General features: G+C 43.2%; 1 protein-coding gene across 5 annotated transcripts in view; it reads left to right on the forward strand.

Moving 5' to 3' along the window:
* The window catches only part of LOC111952428 (septin-7-like), a 40,439-nt gene extending 32,346 nt beyond the window's left edge, over positions 1–8,093 (forward strand). For all 5 annotated transcript variants that reach the window (XM_070435171.1, XM_070435172.1, XM_023971080.2 and 2 more), the window contains 8 exons: positions 1,173–1,290; positions 1,407–1,499; positions 1,666–1,762; positions 5,140–5,191; positions 5,313–5,441; positions 5,752–5,887; positions 6,017–6,162; positions 6,288–8,093. In XM_070435171.1, coding sequence (XP_070291272.1) covers positions 1,173–1,290; positions 1,407–1,499; positions 1,666–1,762; positions 5,140–5,191; positions 5,313–5,441; positions 5,752–5,887; positions 6,017–6,162; positions 6,288–6,327 — 811 coding nt within the window. In that variant the 3' untranslated portion in view covers positions 6,328–8,093. The remainder of the gene's footprint in view (positions 1–1,172; positions 1,291–1,406; positions 1,500–1,665; positions 1,763–5,139; positions 5,192–5,312; positions 5,442–5,751; positions 5,888–6,016; positions 6,163–6,287) is intronic.
* Positions 8,094–13,463: the final 5,370 nt, after the last annotated feature.

Below are 13,463 nucleotides of genomic sequence, written 5' to 3' on the forward strand. Positions count from 1 at the left end.
TGTCCCTACTCCTTCTGGCTGCTAATAATTACAGCAACCATGTGTCCCTACTCCTTATGGCTGCATATAATTACAGCAACCATGTGTCCCTACTCCTCTGGCTGCAATAATTACAGAACCATGTTGGTCCCTACTCCTTATGGCTGCATATAATTACAGCAACCATGTGTCCCTACTCCTTATGGCTGCATATAATTACAGCAACCATGTGTCCCTACTCCTTATGGCTGCTATAATTACAGCAACCATGTGTCCCTACTCCTTATGGCTGCATATATTACAGCAACCATGTGTCCCCTACTCCTTCTGGCTGCTAATAATTACAGCAACCATGTGTCCCTACTCCTTATGGCTGCATATAATTACAGCAACCATGTGTCCCTACTCCTTATGGCTGCTATAATTACAGCAACACATGTGTCCCTACTCCTTATGGCAGCTAATAATTACAGCAACCATGTGTCCCTACTCCTTATGGTCTATAATTACAGCAACCATGTGTCCTACTCCTTATGGCTGCTAATAATTACAGCAACCATGTTGTCCCTACTCCTTATGGCTGCTAATAATTTACAGCAACCAGGTGCCCTACTCCTTATGGCTGCATATAATTAAGCCCCTTTGTCCACCTACTCCCTCACCAGCCAGAGTGAGAACAAAGAGAATCCCTCATGAGCCCACCATGACATAATTATTAGTGGTCGCTAACTGTAAAAAAGAAAATACAGAAAAATAAGTCAGTCACTGTTTCTTTGATTCCTTTGTACCCCCACTGTGTTTTCATGCCGGTGACCCTCTACCGGTGACATAATGAACTGCATCAGTTTGAGCATAAAGTCTACTTATGGTGTTCGTGATATGTCGGAAACTCAAACATTTCCAACTTGCTAACCTAGGCGGAAGAGTCGGATCCTGAGTTTCCCAATTGGGAGGTATCAAAATCAACCAAAATGAAGCTCTACGCAAATAACTTGCGTTACCTTTAACTCTGAGGTTCTGAATTTCCGACATGGCGTGAATGCGGCATAACTGCAGAGAATTATTCAGGACTGTCACATCAAAGCATAGATCAGCCTTCCCTGCTTGCCTGTGTTTTTCTGACTGAATGACTGTATGATTGTGCAACAACAAACTCAGAATATATTTTTTTCAATGCGTGAATTCCCCTTTAGGCTGAAGCCCCTGGACATTGAGTTTATGAAGCGTCTCCATGACAAGGTCAACGTGATCCCTCTCATCGCCAAGGCAGACACCCTGACACCTGAGGAATGCCACCTATTCAAGAAACAGGTATGGGTGTGTGGTGTGGGTGTGTAGTAATTATTTGTGTTAGCACAAACACATTGTGTGTACCGGTATGTGTGTGGAAATAACTCATGTCATTTTTACCTTCAACTCATCCTCAGATCATGAAGGAAATCCAAGAACACAAGATCCAGATCTATGAGTTTCCTGACACAGAGGACGATGAGGACAGCAAGCTCATCCGGAAGATCAAGGTAGTGTGCAAAGAGAGTGAGAGAGACGGATAGTCAACCTGTATCAGTTCACACTAGTCCCTATCTGCCCTTGTTTATCCCTGTCAGTTTGGTTATCTAATATATTGTGGATACTGTACAGGCTCACTGATTAACTGACGCTGGTCCCTCTGTCCCTGTGTGGCAGGAGCGGATGCCTCTGGCAGTGGTTGGCAGCAATGTGGTGATCGAAGTAAACGGCAAGAAGGTCAGAGGTCGTCAGTACCCCTGGGGCGTGGCAGAAGGTAGGTTCAGCATGTTCCAGCCTGGGTTCTCTGTTCTCTGGCTGAGATGAGACGAGATATTGGCATGCTGTTGTTGAGGGTTGTACTGAAGAAAGCTCTTTATTAATGTCACTCACTGTGCCATGCTTGAGGACGGAGTACAGGAGTGTGGAGATCCAGTGTAGGGAAGCTGCATGGTCTTCCAGGACCCCCCCCACACACCAGCGGATAGTGTGTCTTACAGGGATTCTGGAAAAGGGGGACAGGGATCTAATAGGATATCATGGTCCCCCTGACAGTAAACACTACTGTACTGTACCACCCACTGACATCAGAGAGAAAGACTGTCACCCTGTTTTTTTTCATCATTGGCCACGATGATCGTTGTTGTTCTCCACTTGATTTTCTTTTGTTTTAGTCCCCTAAAAGACAATTTTTTTCATTTTCAAGTGTTGCTCTGTGGTTGACCGTTTATCAGTCTTTCACTTTTTCATTCTTTCTTTTCTCTTTTTCCTTTCCATCTATTCTTTTCCATGACTGACAGAGGGCATTTTTGGTAAACAAAACCATCTCTCACTTTTTCTACTACTCTCCCTCAGGCCTTCCTCCCCTCTTCGCCTTTATGTTGCTGTGACATTCGGTTGATGGTCAGTGGTCATGGAGAAAACGAATGGCTGTTCAGTGCTGACGCTGCTCCTAGAATAAAGCAAAATCACCCTCTAACTTATGTTTATAGGTGCCTAATTATCTTAATATAAAAAGTCATACATTTTCCAAAACTCTGAGCCACCTTTATCTATTTTAGTCATCATTTGGCCACTCATGAACACTCATACAATTATAGACATGTTAAGAGATAAAGGCGCATTTGCACAAACTTATTGTATACATAATGTCAATGTATACACATTTTGCATGCATGCTCTACAAACATTCGCTCACGTATGTAGCTACACACTCTTGCTCTAAATCCTGGTGTCATGATGCTGTTTGCTGGCACTCCATACCTGTAGTTGCACTCTGTGTCCACAGGGGGTCGATCACACTAGTATACTGAACAAAAACATAAACTCAACATGCAAGTTCAAAGATTTTACTGAGTTACAGTTCATAGAATGAAATCAGTCAATTTAAATTAGGCCCTAATCTATGCATTTCACATGACTGGGCAGGGGAGCAGCCATGGGTGGGCCTGGGAGGGCGTAGGGCGCTTAGGAGCCAGGCCCAGCCAATCACAATTCGTTTTCTTCTCCACAAGGGCTTTATTACAGACAGAAATACTACTCAGCACCCCTATCCCCCTCAGACGATCCGGCAGGTGAAGATGACTCCCGAGTGGCGCAGCGGTCTAAGGCACTGCATCTCAGTGCAAGAGGCTTCACTACAGTCTCTGGTTCGAATCCAGGCTGTTTCATATCCGGCTGTGATTGGGAGTCCCATAGAGGGCAGCGCACAATTGGCCCAGCGTCGTCTGGGTTTGGCTGGGGTAGGCCGTCATTGTAAATGAGAATTTGTTCTTAACTGACTTGTGTAGTTAAATAAAGGTACAAAAAATAAATAAAAAGATGCCGGATGTGGAGGTTCTGTGCTGACGTGGTTACAAGTGGTTTGCAGTGTGAGGCCGGTTGGATGTACTGCCAAATTCTCTAAAACGATGTTGGAGGTGGCTTATGGTAGAGAAATGAACATTTAAATTCTCTGGCAACAGCTCTGGTGGACATTCCTACAGTCAGCATGCCAATTGCACGCTCCCTCAACTTGAGACATCTGTGGCATTGTGTTGTGTGACAAAACTGCACATTTTAGTGGCATTTTATTGTCCCCAGCACAAGGTGCACCTATGTAATGATCATGGCGTTTAATCAGCTTCTTGATATGCCACACCTTTCAGGTGGATGGAACATCTTGGCAAAGGAGAAATTCTCACTTACAGGGATGTAAACAAATTTGTGCGTTCAATTTGAGAGAAATAAGCTTTTTGTGTGTATGAAACATTTCTGGGATCTTTTATTTCAGCTCATGAAACATGAGACCAACATTTTACATGTTGCGTTCATATTTTTGTTCAGTATACATTGCATATTGATGCATAGAGCATTTTACAATAAGTACCTGGTCATGAGCTAAGACATTTTTCACTGCTCTTGGCTCATTCAATGGAAACGTCCATGCATGTATCATAACCTAACAAACATTCGTAGCTAAAGCACTCTGGCTTAAAACTCCAGATGGGCAGCTGACCTCTTGCTCGCGATATTTCTGTTGTTATAACGTCAGAGCACTGAAAACAGTGAGGGTGCAACAACCATTCAGTCCAGCATACATCAGGAGTTTTCAGCCAATCGGCCGAGGGTGTATCTTTCCATCAGAGCTACAACCCTGCTTTGTTGTGTCCCTATCACCCTGTGAACCCAACCCTCATCCACTCCCGTCCCATCACTGAGGCTGGCCTGCCCTGCCAGCCATCATACCCCCTCATGTAACCCCTGGTTCAGTAGACAGTCAGGGTGGACAGACACTGGTTATGGGGGTCACCTGGGCAGGACCTGGGCTCCTGTGTGCCCTTCCCTCCCTCTGTCAGAAGTCACTCAGGTAGGTGACATCCGGGGATTGGTTGGCAGACGGGGCTCTATGCATGCACCTCATCATGGTAAGGTGTCCTCCTCCTGAGATCCACAGCTGACAGCGGGATGCATATTAGGTTTAGCCCTAGAGGAGGTGGGGCCTGGGGAGAGGAGCCATGTTTTGATCAGAAAAGAGGAGGAATCCACATCCTCAGCAGCAGCACAGCGTCTCTGCAATCCTTTTCCAGAATCCCATGTGATCTTCTAACCGTGTGTTTGTCTGAGCAGAGAGACTGTATGGCCATCTAATCAACTGAAATGAATGGCTTAGGGCAGTAGTCTGTCTGATTGGTGAGATGTTTGTCTATCTGACTGTTGTTGTTTACTCCATGTATACTACTGAATGTCTGTCTGAACAGTGGTCAAGTGAGATGTCCTGTCTCTGTGTTAGCAAGCAGTGATAGGTTTGACTGTCTGTGTGTAAACTAAACAATATGTCTGCTCAGTGAACAGTCCGACTGACTGAGCATGGCTCATGAATTTGTGGGTTGACTGTGTCTGTCTGTGTTTGACTACCTAACTGTCTCATCAGCTAATAGGCTGTGATTTAGATTGTACACTTGACTAGCTGAGTGACCCAGTGCTTTTTGGCTCCAGAAGTAGAGATTGTCCCGTTTGATCCGAGAGCCCTTTGTGATGTCGTTAGACACCAATTATTATTGGGAACTCTTGGAAGTGGTGTGTATTCTACCAGTAGACACAGTAATGATGGCTGGCCGTGTGATGAGATTCATCTCAAAAGGTCTCTGACATCTCTCTCTCTTCCTGTTTCAGTGGAGAACGGGGAGCACTGTGACTTTACTGTGTTACGGAACATGCTGATCAGGTGAGAGACAGAGGATGCATGTCAAAGTGATTTATACCGCAGCATTTACAGTATGTACAGTGATATCGTTATAATTAGTGATATTGTTATTTGAGATAACATTACCAATTCCCTCCTGTAGGACCCATATGCAAGATCTGAAGGATGTGACCAACAATGTCCACTATGAGAACTACCGGAGCAGGAAGCTTGCTGCCGTCACCTGCAATGGAGGAGTGGACACCAGCAAGACCAAGAACCAAATGACCAGGTAGGAGAGAGACCCTAATCATCAGAGGAAATACCACAGATCATTTACATTTACATGTAAATGTAAATGTAAATATGTTGAATAGTATTCAGACCGTAATAATCTAAATGATGTTAAAAGAACAAATAGCAATATCATTAATTTGCTATGAAGCTTATTTCATAGATTAACCTTTGGTTTGATACTTTAAGTAAGGTATTGTCATACTGTCGTTAAGTGACAGTTGACAAGACTGTATTAGATGTGATTCATGAATCACTGGTCACTGTTAGTGATGCTTGTTGTCTGGTCTCTCACCTTTGACCTGTAGGAGCCCCCTGGCCCAGATGGAGGAGGAGCGGAGGGAACATGTCATGAAGATGAAGAAGATGGAGACTGAGATGGAGCAGGTGTTTGAGATGAAAGTCAAGGAGAAGAAACAGAAACTGAAGGACTCTGAGGCCGAGGTGTGTGTGTGTGTGTGTGTGTGTGTGTGTGTGTGTGTGTGTGTGTGCGCCAATGGGGACAGGAGAGGTAGAGGGAGTGTTTGTCCGTGTGGGGGTGTATTTGTGTCTTAAGTTTTTGCCACTTCTCAGCTGGAGCGACGCCACGAGCAGATGAAAAAGAACTTGGAGGCTCAGTATAAGGAACTGGAGGAGAAGAAGCGCCACCATGAGGAAGAGAAGTCAAACTGGGAGGCACAGCAACGTATACTGGAGCAGCAGAAACTTGAGGCTTCTAAGTAAGTGGCTGACACATTTACTCATCCTAGCTCTTTTTCTCTCAGACAAACATATAGTATGTTATCTATTTCTCAATGCAATGCTGAAATGTGAAATCTCCCTTTCCCTTCGTCTCTTTTTACAGGACCATGGAAAAGAACAAAAAGAAAGGAAAAATCTTTTAAGAGTTGAACCTATTCCTCCTTATGAAAAATTACAAACTTGTTTTTACATCCTTTTAGATTGTCACACGATCTGTAACCCGCAAACCACACCACACACACACATATTGTACTATAGTAGACATTCCATACCAACATTCCAAATGTATGTTTCTCTTGCAGTACATGTCAGACATGGACCTCACACATCACTAAGTCACTCTCATACAGTACATACAACAACACACCCCAATTACACACACACACACACACACACAGCCACATCGCTCTCTTGGAGTCTCTGCCAAAACCTTAACCTTTTATGTGGGAATGCATGTGAAAGTCTATGCCTATTCTTGACATGGAGGAAATGATGTCCCTCTGATCTTTGGAGTTTTACACATGGCAGGCACCATGCATAGTCATCCTTTACACAAGTGTACTACAGACTTGTTTTCTAGATGCTGCTCTGGCCACTTAACTCGCCTGTTTCTTCCAGCAGAGGCAGCTCAAGTCTTAGACTATTCACAAGCACACTCCATTGTGACATGTGTAAACACATAATCATATACAGTCTGAAATTCCCAGAACACCTGGTACATGTGCATGTTAAACACCACACTTGGGAGTGTGTGTACAGGGGGGGGACAATGTAGGTGGTCATTAAGGGTTTGAGTCAGGTCGGAGAGTACAAGAAAAAAGGAAAATAATTGTGTGGAATGATAATAGTGAAAAGCCAAGACCAGATGAATAAGCCAGGTTCAGGAAAAAGATGACCTATCTCAAATGTGTGTGTGCGCGCGCGTCTGTGTATAACTGTAAACGATGTGTTTGAGGTCCTAGATAATGCCTGATAATGCAATCAGAACCATGCCTCCGATTTTTACTAATAGAACACACATAACGTTACCAGGAACATTGTCAGTGTCATAGCAACATTCTGGATACTGAAGTAGATAATCATGTCCCTATTATATAGATGATATTACACAAATTGCATGGGTGTCTAAAACAATGATAACCGTGACTATGTTTTATTATGTGAAGTGATGGATTTTGTGGAAGCCCTGAACCTAAAGCCCTATCTATCCCTTGTCCTCTCTCTCCCTGACTCGTCCTCTGTTCTAAAGACTGTGCTGAAAGCTCTATATGCATGGGTTTGTCCCAAACGCATGGTGAGACTAACACTAAGCCACACTGTGTGACACCTCAAAACCCTTACCTCTCTGAGGATCGTCAAGTTTTATTTTAATATATAATGTATGGTTGGAGAACTAAGATTTCTTAAACCCAGTAGGATCATTACAGTAAGTGGTTCATAAGACAATATTTTAGCCTAGTCTTGATTTTACAAACCTGTAGAATCTTAACAGATGCATCGAAGACATGCAAAAGGGACAGACGCGTACAACACACATCTAATATCTAACCCCTGTACTTCTTCTCTGGTTCACATTCATAATGGAAATGACTAAATTGTTATATCATTCACAACTGAACACAAACTCAAAATCCCTGTGAATTAACAGAAGACAACCTTTGACCCAACCTATACTGGTCAGTAAAAGGCTCAGTTGAGCGAAGTTCTGAAACAAACGTTTTCTAAATAGTACTTTAACCAATCCCTTATCCTAGAAACCCCATAAAAGGTAGTCATAACTTTAGGATTTTTCTTTTGTATTGTTTTTTTTAATATGTACACTGTTTTCAGCTTTATTCGGTTCTTCCTTTTATCATCTGTTCTCTATCTAACTGTACATTATTATATTAAAGATGAGACTTATGTTTAAGTCAAATGTTCTCATTTTATTTAAGCAGTGGATTCTCACATACAGTATTCACATACACAGAAACATGTGTGTATATCCTAACACTCCTTTCCCAATTCCATATGTTGCAAAATAGTAATTGCTGCATTCTAAGTGATAAACATGTCACTTAGAATGCATTGCTTGCATGTTGATGACGGAATAGTCTTGTGAGGTTTGAGTCATGATGAGGAGGCTATCAAGGATGACTGGAATTTAATGCCGCTACTTGTGGCCACAGCTGCTGGCTGCTTGACCCGGTTGAAGGCTTTCTGTACCCACGGCACACTTGACTGGAAGCAAATCACTCTGCCCTCAACAGTTTTGACCCTGTCGTAGAGGGATAATGGTACAAAGGAGAAATATCAGGCGGGTTCTGTTGCTTGTATGATTGTTGCAAGTCAGTGAAAGTCACCAGTTCTTCTGTCTTCCATAACTGAGACAATGCTAGGGCCTCAAACTAAGCAGTTGTCCTTTTGGACTGTGGCATCAGAGGAAGAGGAACAAACACTTACACAAATGCTGGTCGGGGGCATCCACTGTGAGTCTTCTGGATGGAGTCGATCTTCTTGGGGGGCACTTTCATTGTGGAGAAGCTGAAACAGCAACTGTCAGGTGATGACTCCAGTCCAAGAGCTGTGGGGGAATAAGATGTCAATTAGAACATCCTTTGATTACTATTTCCTAGCATAAGACATAAGGCAACCGACCCAAGATAAGTATGACAAGCTCTTTACAGGTATATAATCAAAATCATGAAAGGAGTCACCTAGCCAAGTTATAAAAGGGCATATAAGCACACATTGGTTACAATCCTCATGAAAACTAAATGAACTTACGGATAGCATAGGACTGGGATACTGTCAGCAGCAATAACCCAAGAGCCAAGCAGGTAGTCTTCATGATGATTTGAGATGTGTCGAAAGTCTGGCTTTTGACCTGTCTTTGTTTTGGTTCCTTTGTAGTCTGAGTCCATAATGGTTGCATCTCCTCATATAAATACTGTCGAAGATGTATGATGGAACTTCCAGAGTTATATTAATATTTCCTAGAAGAGAATGCCATTACGATGTCCAATTTCCATACACCCCCATAGCCTGCCAAGCACTACAATATCTATCATCTTTATATTCTATTTCCTTGTCACTTCCTTTTTGAAAGGCAGGGGCCTGTAAACAGGCGATGAAGATAAGATTAAATGCAGTGCCACCACAGTGCTTGCAAATGATCTCTAGCAACCAATTGTCACCGGAAAGTGAATGACGAATCATCACAAAAAGTGGATGAAGCAGTAAAGGGTCACACTGTATCAGCTATTTGAAGCTGTGCCATCATCAAACAACATTAATTTAACAGTCTTCGAAGAATCTGAACATTCTGTTGTCCTCTTGCATTATTTAGTTGTAATAGGTAAAAAAAATGACTATATACAATTACGATCACCACAAGCCTTAATAACAAACAATATTGAGATGTACAGTGCATTCGGAAAGTATTCAGATCCCTTGACTTCTTCCACATTTTGTTACATTACAACCTTATTCTAAAATGGATTCAATAGTTTTTCCCCCTCAATCTACACACAATACCCCATAATTACAAAGCAACAGCAGGTTTTTTTACATTTTTGGAACAAACAAAATAAATTACTGAAATATCACATTTACATAAGTATTCAGACCCTTTACTCAGTACTTTGTTGAAGCACCTTTGGCAGCAATTACAGCCTCGAGTCTTCGTGGGTATGATACTACAAGGTTGGCATGCCTGTATTTGGGGAGTTTCTCGCATTCTTCTCTGTAGATCCTCTCAAGCTCTGTCAGGTTGGAAGGGGAGTGTCGCTGCACAGAAATGTTTAGGTCTCTCCAGAGATGTTCGATCGGGTTCATGTCCGGGCTCTGGCTGGGCCACTCAAGGACATTCAGATACTTGTCGAAGCCACTCCTGCGTTTACTTGACTATGTGCTTAGGGTTGTTGTTCTGTTGGAAGGTGAACCTTTGCCCCAGTCCGAGGTCCTGAGCGCTCAGAAGCAGGTTTTCATCAAGGATTTCTCTGTACTTTGCTCCGTTCATCTTTCCCTCAATCCTGACTAGTCTCCCACTTCCTGCTACTGAAAAACATCCCCACAGCATGACGCTGCCACCACCATGCTTCACCGTAGGGATGGTGCCAGGTTTCCTCCAGAAGTGACGCTTGGAATTCAGGCCAAAGTCTTGGTATCATCAGAACAGAGAATATTGTTTCTCATGATCTGAGAGTCTTCAGGTGCCTTTTGGCAAACTCCAAGCGGGCTGTCATGTGCCTTTTTACTGAGGAGTGGCTTCCGTCTGGCCACACTACCATAAAGGCTTGATTGGTGGAGTGCTGCAGAGATGGTTGTCCTTCTGGAAGGTTCTCCCATCTCCACAGAGGAACTCTGGAGCTCTGTCAGCGTGACCATCGGGTTCTTGGTCACCTCCCTGACCAAAGCCCTTCTCCCCCGATTGCTCAGTTTGGCCTGGCGGCCAGCTCTAGGAAGAGTCTTGGTGGTTCCAAACTTCAACCATTTAAGAATGATGGAGGCCACTGTGTTGTTGGGGACCTTCAATGCTGCAGAAATGTTTTGGTACCCATTCCCAGATCTGTGCGTCGATACAATCCTGTCTCGGAGCTCTACGGAGAATTCCTTCGACCTCATGATCTGGTATTTGGTCTGACGTGGACTGTCAACTGTGTGACCTTATATAGCCAGGTGTGTGCCTTTCCACATCATGTCCAATCAATTGAATTTACCACAGGTGGACTCCAAGTTGTAGAAATATCTCAAGGATGATCCATGGAAACAGGATGCACCTGAGCTCAATTTTGAGTCTCAAAGCAAAGTGTCTAAATACTTATGTAAATAAGGTATTTCTGTTTTTTATTTGTAATGAAGTGCAACAAAAATCTAAAAACTGTTTTTGCTTTATTATGGGGTATTGTGTGTAGATTGATGAGAAAAATATATTTAATCTATTTTAGATTAAGGCTGTAACGTAACAAAATGTGGAAAAAGTAAAGGGGTCTGAATACTTTCCGAATGCACTGTATATATGCATGCTAGGTCTACTGTATGACAATTTTCATTTGGTCAAATGACACCCATGACATCAGGAAACCCCCAAGCATTTTATATTTAAGGTCATTTTTTTTCAAATGGGTGTGAAAAGGAAGTGTTGGGGAAGCTACTCTGAAAATATAGTTATATACAGTGCATTCGGAAAGTACTCAGACCCCTGACTTTTTCCACATTTTGTTATGTTTCAGCCTTATTCTAAAATGTATTAAATCATATTTTTTTCTCATCCATATACACACAATACCCCATAATGACAAAGGGAAAACAGGTTTTTTGAAATGTTTGCAAATTTATGAAAAAATTAAAATATTTAGACCCTTTGCTATGAAACTCAAAATTGAGCTCAGGTGCATTCTGTTTCCATTGATCATCCTTTAGATGTTTCTACAACTTGATTGAAGACCCCCTGTGGTAAATTCAATTGATTGGATATGATTTGGAAAGGCACACGCCTGTCTATATAAGGTCCCACAGTTGACAGTACATGTCAGAGCAAAAAACATGCCATGAGGTCGAAGCAATTGTCCTTAGAGCTTAGAGACAGGGTTGTGTCGAGGCACAGATCTGGGGAAGGGTACCAAAAACAATTCTGCAGCATTAAAGGTCCCCATGAAGACAGTGCCCTCCATCATTCTTAAATGGTTGAAGTTTGGAACCACCAAGACTCTTCCTAGAGCTGGCCGCCAGGCCAAACTGAGCAATCGGGGGAGAAGGGCCTTGGTCAGGGAGGTGACCAAGAACCCGTGGTCATCTGACAGAGCTCCAGAGTTCCAGAAGGACAACCATCTCTGCAGCACTCCACAATCGGCCTTTAGGTAGAGTGGCCAGACAGAAGCACTCTCAGTAAAAGGCACATGTCAACCGCGTTGGAGTTTTCATCTGAGAAACAAGATTCTTTGGTCTGATGAAACCAAGATTAACTCTTTGGCCTGAATGCCAAGCATCAGTTTGGAGGAAAACTGGCACCATCCTAAGGTGAAGCATGGTTGTAGCATGATGCTGTGGGGTAATTGGTCCATCATTATTGGACAATGGTGATATTGGACAAACTGATTGGTCCACCCACACAGACAGCGTTGTGAAGAAGGTGCAGCAGCGCTCTTCAACTCAGGAGGCTGAAGAAATTCGGCTTGTCACCAAAAGCACTCACAAACTTCTACAGATGCACAATCGAGAGCATCCGTCGGGCTGTATCGCCGCCTGGTACGGAAACTGCTCCGCCCAAAACCGTAAGGCTCTCCAGAGGGTAGTGAGGTCTGCACAACGCATCACTGGGGCAAACTACCTGCCCTCCAGGACACCTACACCGATGTCACAGGAAGGCATAAAGATCATCAAGGACAACAACCACCCGAGCCACTGCCTGTTCACCCGCTATCATCCAGAAGGCGAGGTCAGTACAGGTGCATCAAAGCAGGGACCGAGAGACTGAAAAACAGCTTCTATCTCAAGGCATCAGACTGTTAAACAGCCACACTAACATTGAGTGGCTGCTGCCAACATACTGACTCAACTCCAGCTCACTTTAATGATGGGAATTGATCAAAAATGTATCACTAGCCACTTTAAACAATGCCACTTAATATAATGTATATGTATATACGGGTACCTATATCATCTACTGCATCTTGCCATCTTTATGTAATACATGTATCACTAGCCACTTTAAACTATGCCACTTTTATGTTTACATACCCTACATTACTCATCTCATATGTATATACYGTACTCGATACCATCTACTGCATCTTGCCTATGCCGTTCTGTACCATCACTTATTCATATATCGTTAAGTACATATTCTTTATCCCTTTACACTTGTGTGTATAAGGTAGTAGTTGTGGAACTGTTAGGTTAGATTACTCGTTGGTTATTACTGCATTGTCAGAACTAGAAGCACAAGCATTTCGCTACACTCGCATTAACATCTGCTAACCGTGTGTATGTGACAAATAAAATTTGATTTGATTATTTTCAGCGGCAGGGACTGGGCGACTAGTCATGGTTGAAGGTAAGATGACCGGAGCAAAGTACAGAGAAATCCTTGATGAAAACCTGCTCCAGAGCGCTCAGGACCTCGGACTGGGGTGAAGGTTCACCCCCCCAACAGGACAAGAAAGGAGTGGCTTCGGGACAAGTCCCCGAATGTCTTTGAATGGTCCAGCCTGATCCCGGACTTGAACCCGATCGAACATCTCTGGAGAGAGCTGAAAATAGCTGTGCACTGACGCACCCCATCTAACCTGACGGAGCT

This window comes from Salvelinus sp. IW2-2015, linkage group LG26 (assembly GCF_002910315.2).
Source record: "Salvelinus sp. IW2-2015 linkage group LG26, ASM291031v2, whole genome shotgun sequence".
Classification (NCBI taxonomy): Eukaryota; Metazoa; Chordata; class Actinopteri; order Salmoniformes; family Salmonidae; genus Salvelinus; species Salvelinus sp. IW2-2015.